The 17,794-nt window shown below is 34.6% G+C and overlaps 1 protein-coding gene across 4 annotated transcripts in view; it reads right to left on the bottom strand.

Moving 5' to 3' along the window:
* The window catches only part of cadps2 (Ca++-dependent secretion activator 2), a 189,061-nt gene that overhangs the window by 136,731 nt on the left and 34,536 nt on the right, over nt 1-17,794 (bottom strand). For all 4 annotated transcript variants that reach the window (XM_016499462.1, XM_016499466.1, XM_016499480.1 and 1 more), the window contains exon 2: nt 17,101-17,214. In XM_016499462.1, the coding sequence (XP_016354948.1) occupies nt 17,101-17,214 (114 nt within the window). The remainder of the gene's footprint in view (nt 1-17,100; nt 17,215-17,794) is intronic.

Raw genomic sequence — 17,794 nt, 5'->3', positions numbered from 1 at the left:
AAGATGATTGTGTTTTGACCGTCTGCGTATTACTTTGTTTCATTCGCGGCAGTTTGCCTTGCTGAATGCTGAAGAGATACTCAGCTACTCATCCACTGCGATGCGTGTTGCATTAGCGCAGTCATAATATAGCCTAGGAGGGCATTTACACCTGGCCTTTTCACGATCGGATAGCTATCTGATCAGACAAAACGCATGAAGTGACCAGGTGTAAACAGCCCCTTATGCAATTATCCCCGCATTCACTTTCCGTTTTTTTTTTTTTTTACAGTGTTGCCTAAAACTATAAAAGTGATCAAAGAAAAACTGTGACCAAAATGCAAGACAGTATGTTCTGTACTAGTCTACGTATTATGGGCACTACGCATTATTTTACATATATTTCAGTGTTGATCCTCTAGAAATGCCTTTTAAACGGATAGTTCTGCATACGGCTTATGGTTGGTCAGTACTAGGGCTGGGTAAAAAAATATCGATATCTCGATTCTAATCGATTCTAATTTTTACGGAACGATATAGTCCCCCGCTAGGTAACTTCCAATAAGCCTATTTTCAGGCTCTGCGTAATATCATTGCCCCTGCTGCACCTTAAATCCCAAGAATCGATTAGTCTAGCCTGCTTTCAGTTAATGAACAGAACATTGTAGCACACCTCCCATCCAGTAAATCACAATAAGCTTTGTGCTTTGTTACTTTTAATGTGAAAAAGTCTCAGATTTCAAATTCTGTCCATTGTATTGCAGTATTTAAACAATAAATGCCATTTTAGCGCTGTTTAATGTGGAGTGACAGATTGCTGTAGCACTGCGCGCCTCAGTTCAATGTCCTGTGTGTAAGCGGCACGTGGACTGATCGTCTCCTCCAGATTAATACCAGTTTCAGCACAAAATAATCATGACTAAACATCCGAAGGTAAGTTAAAAGAAAGAGTACAACTTTACAATCAGTCTCATTTAATCGCTCAATCAGTGTTTCAGCCACGCAAAGACGTCAGTATAACGGCTTGTAAACAATGTGTCATGTAACTTCACCTCAGAAAAAAACATATTTGGTGACCATAAACTCATTAGTCAGATAGAAAATTAAACTGTAGAGAGGGGCATTTTCAGTGGTGGACAGTAACGGAGTAGTTTTACTTCGTTACTGCACTTAAGTACATTTTTCAAGTATCTGTACTTTACTGATGTTATGATTACTGACTTTATATTTGAATGTGTTAAGCCCGCGATAGACTTAACGCCATTACGTCATCGCCAATGACGTCATTACGTCGAGCGTAAAAGAACCGGTGAACCGGTTTTTTCAACCGGTTTATTGAATCGAACTGTCCGAAAGAACCGGTTCGCGGAAAAGAACCGAACTTCCCATCACTAATGTGATGTTCAGAACATGGTAACTACAGTAATTAGCAAAGTGGGAAGTGATGCCCTCTGGGGGCATTTGGCCAGGGGTGTTTTTACACCACAGACAAGGTTTGCGAAGAAAAAAATCATTATGAAAATATAATTATATTTTCCTTAAGATGTTCTTCCTAACTTCAGGCCTTATTCTCATGTCATATATAACTGTGATGTTCTGCAAAACAACAGGCTTTAAAACACTTTTTTCTTACTGGTGTAAATCAGATGGTCAGATCTGTTTTCTCTCAGGTACTTCACAGTGTAAGCTTCACAGTGAACATTACTACATCACTCTCATCAACATATTCCATATCAACAACAAAAATATATCTTGACTCCATATAGTGGTTATTTTGGGAAAATCCCAGGTATTTTGAGCAGTAGGACTATAAAAAATATGTGCTAATATAAAATTGAATTAAGTAGCCTATATAAAATTGCAAAATAAATCTATCAGTACGTTCTTTTTTACTTAAGTACATAAAAAAATCGAGTACTTTTGTACTTTCACTCGAGTAAAATTGAAAAAGGAGTACTTTTACTGGAGTAATATTTTATTATACGTATCTGTACTTTTACACAAGTACTTGATTTGTGTACCACTGGGCATTTTGCTAAATATATGCACCATATAACATAGTCATTATAATTTTTACTGTTCTTCAATGTTCAATTTATGTTTGAATAAATCCATCAAGTTTTTATGACAGCCACCATTTAAATGTTTATATTTATAAAAAAAAAACGAATTGAAGTAGAATTATTATTATGTAATTGTAACTATTATTTTAAAAACTTCATTAAGTGTAATTTTAGCAGTTGTAGCCTACAAATCAGTCAATTTTAACCTTCAATATTATAGTAATGTAGTACCAACTGACTCTCATGTAATGTATATTTTATAGGGCTGGGACGATAAATCGATGCAGAATCGATTCGTGGATCGATTCTTAGATTTTCAGAATCCATTGCGATTCCTCTGGAATCGATTCGATTAGTTGAGAGATTTTTTTCCTTGAGAAAATTTGGCATGTACTATACTTGATATGTATCCAAAATAATCGATGTTGAATCGAATCGAATCGGTAATCCAATCGAAAGCGTGTGAATGAGAATTGAATCGAATCTTCAAATTTGTGTCAAAACCCAGCCCTAGTCAATACAGAGTTCCAGTTATTATAAAGTACACAATACATTAAGTTATGATGTCAGTCACAATCTCAGTTTAATGTGAGGAACAATATGAATTATGAATTATATTTAACAATATAAATGTGAATTAAAATATGAATAACAATGAAATTATTAATTCAAATATAAAAATGTAAATAAATAAACGATGTTAAATTGACAAATAAACAGCAGATTTTCTACTCGGCTAAATATAATGAATAATAATAAAATAACTAATCTATTTCATTCATATTTGAAATGTAATTAAAGGTTTAATAAAAAAAGTAAAAAATAAAATATTAAATACTAAAATTTAAATATTAATATTAAAGCTGCAGTCCGTAACTTTTTTGTGTTTAAAATTTACACAATTTATATAATAAGCGAGTAAACCATGAATCCATTTTCCAAACCATGTTTTTGACTTGTCCTGAATCACTACGGTACACCTATAATAAGTGTTTATATTCGGACTATTTAGACTGGTTCGGGTAGGTACCGCTGCAGAGTAGCCCAGTACCTGCGTGATTCGTCATAGACATAAACAGAGAGAAGTAGCTCCGGCTACAATGTTCTTCCACAAGACGCACGCAGTTCTGTTTATTAACCACTAGAGCGCCAAAAGTTACGGACTGCAGCTTTAATTTAAAAATATAAAAATAAAATCTATATGCCAAATCCTTTTCTTTTTGGCAAATGCTTGTATTTATCCATTTACTAACGGAGTTAAAAAATCAATTAATTTTTTTATTTGATTTATGAGCGATTTATTATTTCTTGTTACTTTAATAACATTTTAAAAGATTAATTAAATAAACTATTTTACATATGGCTATTTATTTGCCTATTTCAAAAGACAATGCTTTTTTTAAATTAATTTCACTATTTATTATTTTTTGATATTTTACTTGAATATTTAATAATGTTCTAATAAATATATGTTTATAATATTAAAACATAACCGTTTTATTAAAGCAGTAAGAAATTCAAGGCTGTTCAAGTCCCCGTGCTTTAGTATAAGTTACAGTGATACCCAATAAATTCCCTATTCAATGATTTGCAGGAAAATAAATGCTAAATTCATGTTGACTGACAGGCAAAACCTAAAAAGGACCTTGGGCACTTGGTGCTACTTTAAATGCAGGAAATCTAGATAGCAAACTCAGTGTTTCAGACAGTTTAATTCCTTACCTCCCTCATACGCAGCTGTCTAACCTGTACCACCTGTATGATTTGTACAGTAGATCGCAAGCACTTATATGACATATCCCTCAACAGACAGTTGCAACTACCCAATGGTGTCCAAAGCCTCCATTTTGTGGTGGTGAAAATGTCAAACATTATTACTAATGAATCGGCCACCAAGGGATTTCCCCTCTCCCTGCTGCTTGACTTAACTGGCGGTTTAAAATCTCATTCAATTATTTATAACCAACAGTGTGCAGAGCTGTGCTCCGTCTGCAGTGAAGAGATTAATAAGATACAGAGCCATTTGTGTAATTAAAGCTAATATGAGGAATTAATCCTGGCAGAAGAATGAGGGAGAACGTCGTAAGAAAGATTGTAGATTAGCACAGGAATCATGGCCGAGCAGCCATGCTAACAGTAGGAGCAGGTTATGAAGAACGACTGGGAGATTACAGTATATTGGCATATTTGACTCCATAGGGGGCAGCGTGTCTGTGATAATAAACACATGGAGGGAGAGATTATGAGCGTGTGAGAGACACTTCTGGAGGGTGATGATTCATTAACAGAAAAGGTTTAGCAATGACAAACATTTTCATTTTTGAGAGGTGATTTAACAGGCATTAATGTTAACAATTATTTTTTAGCTGTGTTTCCAATACCATGTTTATTCTCACATTATTGCTCTGCTAACCTGTGTAGTCTACCTAGAAAGCATCATGAGCATTTTTAGGGTTCCAAAAGGTAGGCAACAACCCTATAGACACCCTTAAAGTGACAACTTTAAAGTGTTATTATTCACTCATCCTCATGTCGTTTCCAAACCTGTTTGACTTTTTGTTTGGTGGAACAAACATATTTAAGGGTGTTTCAGCTGTTTTTGTCCAAACAATGAAAGTCAAACTTCAAAAGTCATAAATACACATTTAAATGAATGAATTAAAACATTTTCTTAAGTAAAGCATCATTAATATGAACGAATAAAAATAAAAGAATCACTTTTTTCAAATAAGTGAATACATAACCATATTTAAAATTCTTTATTTAATTCATCTTTTAAAATTTGTATTAAAAGGAACAATAAATAATATTTGACAAGAATAGAAAATACATTTTTAAAAATAGATTTTTAAAATCACTTTTATAATTATTTTTATAGTTTATTTTTGCCCTTAGCCAAATTGTGAAGCATAACATCCCAGAATGCACTGTGACAAGTAGGGCTGCACAATATATCGAAATTATCGAAAAATCGCAAATGTAAATATGGCGATATGCATAACACAATGGCGTGCGATATCTGAATCATTTTAATAATAGGCTTCTTAAATCAAAACGTTGCAAAACGTTGCTTATTAAGTGCAATAAGTTGCACAAAACAACTCTTTGCCGTCTTGTCTTGCTGTCTTACTCACACCTGAAGCACGTACACCATACATATTAGTACCTTAAAAGTAGTAATTTGTACCCTTAAGGTAATAATTTGTAGGCCTAGGGGTAAAAAAAGGAACAAAGATGTCCTTTTAAGGGTCCTGTTCCAGTGACAAGCTGTTGTACCCCAAAAGCTGCAATTTTGGCCCCTTATTTCCTGTATATAGCCTATACGTCCACAACAATTTTTGAAACCAGACAACCCTATTATTTGTATGGCCATCACATAAAAAAGGTCTAAATCCTTAGTCTGGGGCAGTGGAAAATAATTAAAGGTTCACTCTTGCACTGCACCTTCACTTCCCTTTCCTTAATTTTTCCCCAATATCTCTATTGGCAGCGGGCCAAATCAGCCGCCAGGCCACCGGGAATTCTCCCGGTGCTCCCGATGGTCAGTCTGGGCCTGGAGAACGTGTGTACATTGCATCCATTGCAGCTGTGCATTCGGTTTTAAAGGGACAGCAGCCTAATTTAGTTGCTATTGTCACTGTCACTGATGTTAATCTAGCAACAACAGAAAGACAGAAAATCACTCACTGCTCTTGACTGAAAAACTTTAGCAGCCCTAAAGATTAATCTAAATTTATTTATAGAAATAAATATGTCTGCTTGAAAGAACGAAGAATATGGTAAACAAGTTGCTATTAAGAATGCATAATTAGGCTATTATAACCATTGGTATTTCATTAAAAAGAAGACTATGTTCTTGTTCTTTATGAGAAGTGGTTTTATTTAATTTTAACATAAAGGCATGTTGTGTGTCACCGCAGTTAAATCGCAGTTTTGAGAAATAATTAATAAATGCATTACACTGTAACTAAACCCATTCGATTTTAGCCGACTAAATTTACTGTAAATTTAGTCGACTAAAATCGTATTATATTTAGTCGACTAAAACTAGACTAAAACTAAAAACGATTCAGATGACTAACATATGACTAAAACTAAATGGCATTTTAGTCAAAAGACTATGACTAAAACTAAATAAAAAATTTGCTGTCAAAATTAACACTGATTGGAATGTTCCAAATCAACCATTTACAGGTTCCTTCATCTATACATGCAGCAGACAGCAAGGCAGCTCACTAGACTTTAAAAATGAGCTCATATAAGAGTATTGATCTCTAACACAGGATATGGATGACTAACGCAACTCTCTCCCATGCCAAAACATAAATAAAGTGCGTGGCGAGGTGAAACCCTGCTTCTTTTTCAGCCTCAATCGTTCTATGAGAAAAAAAAATATGATGGGGGAATCACCTTGATGCTGTTTCGAAGACGTATAGTGCAAGTTTCCATTGGCAACAGAAAGGGACCTAATGACAGTTTGGCAACACACCACCACTCTGGAAAGTTGAGGAGAAAAAGAAATAAGGGACCAAATGAGAGGGACTGGAGGTAATGAGCGGTACAGGATCATGTCTGGACATACGACCAGTCAGAGTCAACTCTATAACTGGATCCTCTCTAGTCAAACCCCATAATACTAAACAGACCTACAGTATATTGAGTTTATTCAGAGTATCTTTTCAGTGTCTTCTGTGACAAACTGATGAAGTAATGTATGAATCTAGAGCCAAAAAGAGAAAGACAGAGAAGTAGAGGGGGGGGGTGTAGGGAGTTTTTCATTAGTTTTGAAGGAAACAAGCGGAGCAACAGTGCAAATGAGCGTCAGAAGGAAATGTAGAATGGGAATGAGAGAACGAAAGAGGGCAAAAAAACTATACTCATGGCTCTGACAGCCTTCAAAGTCGGCGCCTGCAGCTATTCTGTTTGCAATGCTGTCAAACAGTAATCCAATTGAGAACCACAGGGTGGTAAACACATGGGAAAAGAGTAAGAAACAAATGTGAGATTGAGGGAGAGAGAGCTTGAGAATGTGGAGGGGGGCAAAGAAACTAAAAAAAAAAGCAGATCATGACAACCTCGGGCTGAATGTGTAGAGAAATTATTCTGCCCTGGCTAAAGGGCAAACAACTCGTAACAAAACAAACACATTGGGACTCTTGTCTATTGTCTTGTGTGTTTGTGTTAGGAATGTGTTTAAAGGAAAAGCCTTGTTGATTCCTCAAGACACTCTGTAAGACTGATGAAAAAGTCGGAAGCAGAGGGACTGGTCAAAATGTGAAGAGCAAAATTCAAACACAATGATAAATCAACCACAGATGTGCTTCATTTTGGTGCGGTTGTGTAAAATCTTTATTTCTTGCATTCATAATGATTTTATTGGCTGAAGGAAATTTTTTCGGGTATTCTATTCATAACCTTTTGCTAGAAATCCTACAATTTCACTATTAACATGAAATGTTATCCACAATGTTTTTTTCATAAAGGTGTCGTCATATTTTCAATTGTTCTGTGAATTTGAAATATAGTCATATAGTCACATTAACCAACAGAAAAGCTGCTTTGTTTGAAAATAATTTCTGTCTGAGTTGTGTTTCATACATCTCTATGATACTGACAATAGATAATGGACCTTTCATGCCCACAAAATTTCACAGATATTTTGCTAATGTAACCACAGCTTAATGTGACATATTTCCAAGTGAATCAAGACATTAAAAAGTCATTTCTTTGGACAAACATGTACCTCTACAAATAGGATCAAGAATATAAGAAATAAATAAACAGAGTAAATTTTTTCAGTTTAATGTCGACTTTACCCATTGAAGTATGTAAAATAATGTCTTTTAAATGACATATTATGACTACATCTCTGCGGCACAAACGGTTAAATTAAACCGTTTTCTTTTGTTCTCAATCATTATTTTCTCTTGAAATCCCATGATGTAAAATTTCTAAAAAATATATGATTATTAATGTTTTAGGTACTATTTCACACTTTAACACAACAATAAGGTTCAATAAGTAAACATTAGTTAATACAGTAGCTAACAAAATCATTTTTAAATTAATTTAGATAAATAAAAAAAGCACAAAATGTTCACGTTATCTAATGCATTAACTAAAGTTAACAAATTGAAACTTCTTGTAAAGTGTAACCTATAATTCAGTTTAAAAGCCAGACTAATATTACACAACATTATCCTAATTAAAATGCTGTTAAATTATGATTGCATTTATGAGGTGGATTATACATTCGGGCCAAGGGGTGCAGGATTTCTTTACGACACAAGCACAAAAATTACAGACCACTGTGCCGCATTACACAATCAGCCATCCATAAAATGGGTCTTATTTTATCATAACAACTCATAACTACCGGTTACGGCCTTCAGGCGACTCAGACAGCCTGTCTATATGGCAAGAGGGCTGACTTCATTACCTAATCACTACAATACAGCAAATCCTACAGCCTTTTAACTCTAGTTTCCTGCCCAGTCTGCCCTCATCGAGCACAGCTGAAATCATTTTCATAAACAGCACTGAGAAAATAAGCGATCTAACCTGCGAGGACCCGTATACAGCTTTTGCTCGGCATGATTGGCTATTGAACAATAGAGGGAGGCTGAAGGTTGAACTTATGGAGGCATTTTATTACTGTTGGTGGTGGGCTCTGATGTGGACAAGTTAGCCTGAATGGACCCAAAAGCATTTAAAACAAAGTGTACAATGAACTGATGGAACCTTTATTCTTTGAAGAAGTGTTCAAATTTATTTGATACAATTTCTTTTTCAAGGCCATGGTGATTTTAAGTTCGTTTTTTAATTGATGTGATTACCATGTCCAATTTAAATTTAAATCACCGCTTCAGGAGTGAAATGAGAGAAAACGCAATTAAGCCAACCATTTAGGAATGCCAATTAAACACTACTGGGGCGCCTGAAGAATACAGGCGTCTTAACTTATGCAAAACTGCACAACTCTTGGTAAAATTAAAGTAAAAGGTCATACGGCGAATAATGCACCCCAGGATTTGATTTCCACCTCTTTATCCATATCTGGCCCCCAGTTTCTCCTGACCTTTCGGATAGCCTTCTAATGCCACAATGGCTTTCTCATTGTGCGAAGCTGCAGAGGATGTGGTGAAATGCTTTAGGTGTGTGTATTCTTCTTCAGCTCCACCGTGTATATGTCTGTCCTCTGACCTGCTGCACACAAAACTGAACTGCAAAGTAATTCTATGACCTGGAAAGCTGTAGAATATATATACTGTATATAGACAAGAGTCTCGCAACTCTGTTTATATTTAAGTTTTTTTCAATTATAAATTTTTCCACCACACAATTCTAATTTTTTTCTAGCAGTTCTAACCTCAGAATTGCTAGAAAGTCAGCCAGAATTCTGAGTTGATCTCTTGAAAAAAGACAGAATTTTGCGACACGCAGCATTGCTAGATATAAACTGGCAATTTTGAGAAAAAAAGTCAGACATCAACTTGCTATTGTGAGATTAAAAACTCAATTCTGCGAAGAAAAGTCAGAATGTTGAGATATAAACTAACAATTAGGCTACCTTTTTTTATTCTGTGGCAGAAACAAAAACTTTTTCTGAGTTTTCTGAGAAAAGCTTATTTCTTACAATTCTGACATTTTTTCTTAGAACTGCAAGCTTATATCTTGCAATTCTGAGTTTAGAATTGCGATCAAAAAAGTTCTTAATTGTGAGATTTAAAAAAAAAGTAATTGTGAGATTAAAGGTTGCAATTACCTTTTTTGTTTTACTCCATGGCAGAAACAGGCTTCAGTAGTGAATTACCTTTAAACAACATGTCAAATCAAAACAAACCATGACTGACCACTTTACATGTCAGTCAGCTGGCGCTTCCTGTTTAAGTGGGCCTGTTCTTGGCCAGAATAAGCTGCAATATGCACCGGACGCTAGTTTAGTCAAAGGTCTGGCTATTAGATTGTTAGTCAGCTGGTGCGAGTGGTTCAGACTAGATATAGCCAGATTAATCATGGTTTAGAGCCTCTTCTTAGAGCTGAGAGTGCTGTTTGAATCTCTAAATCCATTTGGACTGAACTGTGCTTGCGAATTGAAGATTACTTCAACATTATTTTTCGTTATGTGAAACTGATTCCATCAAGCCACAAGGGCTCTTATTGCCCAAATAATTTCTGAATCAGTGACATCAATGATACAAAAACGGAACCCATCTCCTTTTTAACAAATTTCACCCAGCGAATGTTATTTCCAATAAGCATCCAAGTCAATAAAACTTGGCTACTTGTCATTTATCAGTCAGACAATCAGTCAAAATAGAGTTTTATATTATTGAAAGAAAAGTAATAGCACACCTCTCCTCAAAGGTGGAAAGTAATAGCACACCTTTCTTCAACAAGCCGTATGATTTGATGTATCATTCAAATCTGAAGCGCCAATGGAACAGCGATATGCCCAAAAATGCAAGCTTAGATTAGTTTTAAGGGTTTGTTTGAATCTGCAAAACAAATTTAATCAATAGTAATAGAAATGCCTGCTCTGAGAGGTGACCTGAGGTCAAATGTCTCACCAAAGGGCCCAACAATCTTTTTTTCACAGGTCACCGCTCCCAGAAATCTCACCTATAATTATTATGTGACCAACCCTGAACTTTAACAGTCAGGCTTCCACCACCCATTCGGTGCCAAATCATGAATTTTAATTTTTTTTCGGCAGTAATGGGAAGGTTGATGTCATTATTGATCAAAATAAGTCTATGGGCAACATATTGATGCCGTGCACAATGAAAAGCTGCAATAGTCAATCAATGGCAAAGGCTGAGGACAGAGGAGGAAAATGCCAGCTCTTCTGTTCACACACAATAGCTCTATTATTATAATTGAAGTTGATTTGACAGGTCCTCAGAGTGTAATAAAAGGAAGTGTGTTCTGAATCACTGCGTTTCGGAGCTTAGTGCGTGTACAGAGCAGCTTAACTTGGAAAAAGCAAGCACTGAACAGCTTCTTATCAGTCCTTTATCAAACACAAACAACATGCAGCATCTGCAAATGCAGGTTGTTAAGGGAGATGGAAGATTGTGGGAAATAGTAAACAGGCTGGAGGAAATATGTTAGACATACAAAAAAAGGATGTATTAAAAAATTAAAAACAACAGAATATTCCATGTATTCTCAGACTTAGGCCTGAATTCCGAAGGAAAATAAATTCTTAAATAAATATACAGAAAAAAATTTTTTTGTCATCATAGTATGTGGGGGGAGTGAGAGAGGCCCAAACCTGCAGAAATAAAAAAACAAGTAAATAAACACATAAATTAATGTAATAACAGGAAAATAAATGACTGGATAAAACAAACAACAAATACAATTACATTTTGTCCTATATTTATTTTTGTATTACATTTTTCCTTTATTTGTTTTTACATTATTTTGTTTTATTTGTGTGTTCATTTATTTTTATATTTGTTTAGTCCCACATTGTGTTTATTACCCTATATAAAAACTGACATTTATTTATTCAACATTTTTTGTAATTAATTTTTGCATTTATTCTTACAAGCCTGTCTTATGGTAGACTGGTCTTGTTTACAATTGGCTTATCAGTTTATAATAAAATAAATAAATAAATTCTATATCTACGTGTGTGTGTATGATATATATATCGGCAGGGACTAATCCTAAATCTTTAATTCACAGCACATTCTGTCATAATTCTGTCATAATCAATGAAAACAGTGGCAGGCAGCTCCTGCTTGACTGACGCGCTAATGAGAGTTATGACTACACCGTGAAGATGAGAGCTATTTTTGTGTCAGAAACTGCATTTTAATCACTCTGAAGAAAGAGTGTAGATCCTCTTTTGAGTATTTTATTAGAGTTTTACTGTACTGGTCACCTCACAAAACAAGTGACCCTTCATGATCCAGTTTTCCACACACACGAAACAATAATTCAGCGGAATCACTCTCATATTTAAACACATGTTTGTGTGAAAGCTCTTAAGATTGGTTGCTTAAAGGTGACATATTATGCCCCTTCTGTACAATATGTAATATAAGTCTCTGGTGTCCCCAGAATGTGTGTGTGAAGTTTCAGCTCAAAATACTCCACGGATCATTTATTATATAATTTTGAAAATGCCTATTTTGAGTGGAAGCAGAAACAAGCGTTTTTTCAGGCCTGTGTCTTTAAATGCAAATGAGCTGCTGGCGCTCCCCGCCCCCTTTTCCAGAATAGAGCTGCGCCTTTACAGCTCGCATCTGCTAAAAAGCATCTGTTTTGGTTCTGATTATCATGTTTATCGCGCTGAAATCATGCGTTTTAAACCATATGAGTTTAAACTTCAGATACAAGGTTTTCTGAGCGCACACATCCGAAGCACCCGGACAGAAAGCGGCTGTCACAACATGTGAGTACTAATCTAAGTTCTCATTCACACACAAGTTTACGTTAAAAACACACGAGTTACAAAAACAGTCCGTTATGTCTGTGAAGGTAAACAGCTGGGAAATAAATCGCTTGTTTATTTTAGATCTGTGTGGCAGCAGCAATATACAGTAGCCTAAATACATCAATAAATCCACTGCTCTCTTGTCTCCTGGAAAAGTCAGATTTTCATGATATGTCACCTTTAAGAGGTAGGTTGCTTGGTAACCTGGCCTGTCCTCATAAAAAGCTGTAGTCTGTGTGTGTGTGTGTGATGTATGAGATCTTCAGAGTTGACCTCAGTCCTGCTTGGCAATAGACAGGGGTTACGGTAATTGATTGTGAATGAGTGCTGTATTCTGCTGCTTCAGTAAAGTTCGCAAAAGCATTTCAGAGAGCTGAATTAAAGAATAACCAAATGCCTTAATTTGAGCCCAGTCCACTCACACTGAAGTATTGACTATTAAAATATTAAACACAGAAGAAAACGGGCATAATATTATAGTAGCTCGGTACTTAAATAAATGGCAAAATTATGCATTTGCTTATTCAGTTATTAAATGTTATTAAATGTTGATAAAATATTGACGATCTGATAAACTGAAAATGTTCATTTGCTATTGTTTACGCGTGCACCAAATAGCTAATGCCCAAATGCAAATAAAGCGAGATGTCTGATATCAATAACATATAGTGTCATCAGAATCTTAAATGATCAAATTCACAAAAACAACCAACTTACACATAATTTATTATATCATTATATAATTATTAAAAACTGATTTGATTTGACAACACTATAATTTATTATCAAATTTTTAAGGTTACAGGAAATTTATCTGGAATAATTAAAAAATTATAAAATGGATATTTGTGGTCCTGGATGCTGATCAGTGCAAAGTTCCTTATGTGCAAAAATAGACAATGTAACATTTTTAATATAATATCAGCTAGTTACTATGACACCAAACACCAGTTAAACTTAGCTGCTATTAACCTTAACCATAGGTTTACATGTTAGGAATTATATCGTCTAGCAGTAATAATGTTTTACCAAAAAATAACATCTTAAATTCTTATATTTAATATTTATGATACAATAAAATTTACATTTAAACATTTGTAATATTTAGAATTTATTACAACATGGTATTTTAATATTTATTTAGGAATTATACCTTCTTATTTAGGAACTATTTATTCAAGCGGTAATAACATTTTACATAAACTGTGTTTTTTAATATATTAAATTCTTATTTTTGATATAATACAATACAAATTACATTTAAAATAATAACATTTAATAATTAAAATTCATTACAATATTATATTTTCATATTTAAAATAAGTTAATAATTAATATCTCTTTCACAGAGTCATGGCTGACAATATAGCTTGGTCTCTTGAACCTATTAACATGACCTGTTATTAAATATTATGAAAGCAGTTTAAAAAAAACACACAACAGAGAAAAATTACTGCCAAGATGATGGATACACAATGGAAAATTGGACATGTAAGTTAAACCCCTTTCCCTCACAGTCACCTTTAAAACATGCCTCATTTCCATTTCCAACGCTACAGGAGGAAGGCATTTATTTCCAGTCAATGAGAACAGCACTTACAAACATTTCCAAAACTTCAAGAGAAAGAGACTGGAAAAAGCAAAACTCAGTTTGACCCGAGAAGGCGAGAAGTGGAAAAAGATGTTTAGATGGTCTATATTTATTTATATGCCTTGACTTCATACTGCAGATGATAAAGCGCTCTTAAAATTTATTCTGCATGACTGTATTTCAGAAGGATAAAACTATTTCTTTCTAGGTGTGAAATATGTGGCAACCACTGGCGAAATGTTAATTCATTCAAAATTAATCTTTAATTTATGTGGCCGCCTACATTCTGCATGTCAAAATTGTAAATAAGGAACAAGAAAATGAATCAATACGGAACAAGAACATGAATCAAACGACACATATGGTGTAAAGGGTGGCTTTGGGGTTCTGTATCATAAAAAGCACAAATAATTTAGATTGAATCCTTTTTTTCTATTGTTTCGGTTTCTGCAAGTGCACTACTTGAAAAGTGTACAACAGCTTTCAGGAAGTTATATGTAATGAGTTCCTCATACAATAGACTTTAACAGTCAGGTTCTGGGGAAAAACATTCTCAATAGGCAATTATTTTTAACATTAACTTATTAACTTTTAAAAAGACAGACCTACTGTGTTAATCAATGGTATATGCTTTTGTTGAAAAAATCAGCCTGCATTATTTTATTTTAATCGTGTTTAACACCAGAATTCCTGGTGAAAACTATATTACCCATGATTCTGCAAAGAAATCTCCAGCAATCAGTGAATCAAAAGAAACAAATGTCACATCAAAAGAACAAGTTAGTGGCCCACCAACTCCCATGAAGCACTGTAAAAAAAAAAAAAATTAGCAGAATTTCCCTACGCCTTCAAACCAATTAAATATTTGTAAATATTTTGAAAAAAAAAAACTTGCATTCTTTTTCTATATAGATAATTAATATCTTTAAATAAAGTTTTATATTTGTTCATCTTTTTTTTCTTCATGTTCTTCACAATGCTTCATGGGGTTTTAGTAAAGTAAACATTGAGTCTTATACTTTTTGTCCAATTTTCAAATACATTTTTGCTTCAAATCAAAGTTTGCAATGTTGTGATTCACCTCATAGGTGGTTGGTTTGGTTCATAGCTTATAACTCATTAACAAAGACTTTTTTTTTTAAATCCCTATGGGAAAAAAAATACTTCTGGAATCAAGACTGCTGAAAACATGTGCAGACACCTGTGCAATCCATACAGGTGGCATGAATACACATTTTTACTTTTTTGCACTGAAAGTGATGCAATGTGATAAAACTAGAATGCAACGAAACTAGTGATAAACTAACCAAGTAGTTGACTACTAGGCCTGTCGCAATAATCAATATATCGACTTATCGCGCAATATATGTACATGACCTCAATCATTTTTGGTGACGCAATATATCGCCCATTATATTTACTTAAAAATTAATGTCACCGTGTTTTTTACATTCCACTTGCGCCAGCGTCTTTTGCAGCTTCTCGTACATAACGTGGTGTAGTCATGAGGTGCTAGTTCAAATTTAAAAAATGCTTCGAGAATAGAAGGCCAGGGAAAAATCTGTAGATGGAAAAAATTGTTAAAAAATGTTTATTTATTCAAGTTTTTTAAGGCATCTAATATTTTGATACTTAATTTCCATGATCTAAATATTCTTAAAAATTAAAAGTTTGTTGTCATTTGGAAGTGTGTAGGCCTTCTTGCATTATTATGCTGTTACATTATGATTATATATTCAGTGGCATAAAATGGTCTTTAAAATGACAATAATATCACTTATCGCAATTATTTCTGGGGCAATATATCGCACAACAAAAAGTTGTAATTGTGACAGGCCTACCTATCAGACATTTATTGCTCCTCTTTATCTTCTAAACAATGATTGACAACACTGTAGAACCACAATCAAAACTCCTATAGTGTCAACGAGTCCCTGGTGGCACACTTTGGCGTATGCTACAAAAATCCCCCATAGAACCCAAAGAGATGCTTTGATATGTGCACGATGGCCAGTGAATGACAATATGGAACTTTGATCAGCCAACCCAGAGTCCTCCACATGTGCATGAGCGACTATCAGACCCAACTTCAAAGAGCTGCTTCCCATCCAGTGCAATTAATAGAGCGGAGAGCCAACTGATATGATATGATGATCCTATTAGGACTTGATAGGCATGTCCTGTTCTAAAAGAAAAAGAAATTAAGAGAGCGAGAAAGTGATGAAAGTAAGAAAGAGGGTGACTGATAATGTAAGATGTGAAAAGGTAAAAACACTGATTCGAAAGGGTTGTTTGATGACCATCTGTTTTGCCAGTTCATTATTCTCTGGAAATGTTGCATGCCTCATCGTACCATTAAATGAACATGAAAGACATGAATAAACATAAAAAAGTGAGTATGTGAAAGGGAAAAAACAGTGTGGAGGTAGGTAAAGCAATTGAAGAAAGCCCACTTCCACACAAAGAATTCAGTCTATCAATTTTCAATAATTTATCAGCTGACCAAAGCACAAAGCTCCAGGTGTTTCTTCTTGGATCTGGGATTTTTGTTCGTCGGTTCAACAGCAAAGAGAAGAGAGACACTAAAGAATTTTACTCTTTTAAAACTTTCCTTTAGGCACCATTTATAATCTCACCATTAAAAACTAAATTGACAGATTTTACATTGTGCATGATGTTATTTTTTATTTTTATTTTTTCTTTGTTAATATTCAATAGTTGGTGAAAAGTACCTGGAGGAGCTACTACTTCCAAAAAGTTCCTAAAGTGAGCATTTGACAGAAATGGCAACACGTTGAATTAAATTTAAGTAAAAGGACGTAAATAGTATTTTTTTGTAAAACACTCAAATAATCTTTGTTTTAATTCCAACTTCGACAATGTTTTTTACAGTGTATATAAAACAATTTTTGACTAATGACAATAAGGTCACTTCAGCTGTAGACATTTTGGCCACATCCTAATGGCCAAACACTTTGAAAGTCTATTGGATATAGAAATGAAAATCAGAGTCTTGCCTCATAGTAACTGCGCACGGCGTTGCAGAAAGCCTCATCTGCGACGATCTGCATCTCTCCTTTCAGGAAGGCCTGGAAACGCTCCTTTACCACCTGCAACTGCTGCTTGTTCAGCTGAGAATAGAAAAGAGAAAAAAACAAGAGTTAACTGAAGATCTATCAGTGGCATCTCATTTTCTTTATCATAAATAAATCAATAAATAACCATAGGAGTAGAGCCCAACCGATATATCATTTAGCCGATATTATCAGCCAATATGAGCCTGTCGCCGATATATCGGTATCTGCGAATATGCCGCCGATATGAAAATTTTTTTTTACAGAACATATAATGCAGATTAAACGCTTCTGAATGGTGTAATTACTTAATTTGTCCAGCAGAGCACGCTCCATTGTTTGCTACTGGTGACCCAGGTCATGTAGTGTAGAGATGCGCGGATGAGCTCAAACTTCACCCGAGTCCGTTCAAATTGTCCTGGCTATTCCAAGCTCTATCATTGCAGTCAGCGGGTGTTGCAGTGCTTCAGTCCCAAAGAAGTGAAATAAAAAGCGCCCATCCATAAAAAAACACGGCTCCGGGGGGTGAACAAAGGCCTTCTGTAGCGAATCGATGCGTTTTTGTAAGAAAAATATCCATATTCAAAACATAATAATCACTTGAATCTAGCTTGCGCTCACTGTTGTAAACAGAAGC

The sequence above is a fragment of the Sinocyclocheilus anshuiensis genome, unplaced genomic scaffold (genome assembly GCF_001515605.1).
Source record: "Sinocyclocheilus anshuiensis isolate Anshui unplaced genomic scaffold, SAMN03320099.WGS_v1.1 scaffold1054, whole genome shotgun sequence".
In the NCBI taxonomy this organism is placed as follows: domain Eukaryota; kingdom Metazoa; phylum Chordata; class Actinopteri; order Cypriniformes; family Cyprinidae; genus Sinocyclocheilus; species Sinocyclocheilus anshuiensis.
This window is presented reverse-complemented; position numbering and strand designations above follow the sequence as displayed.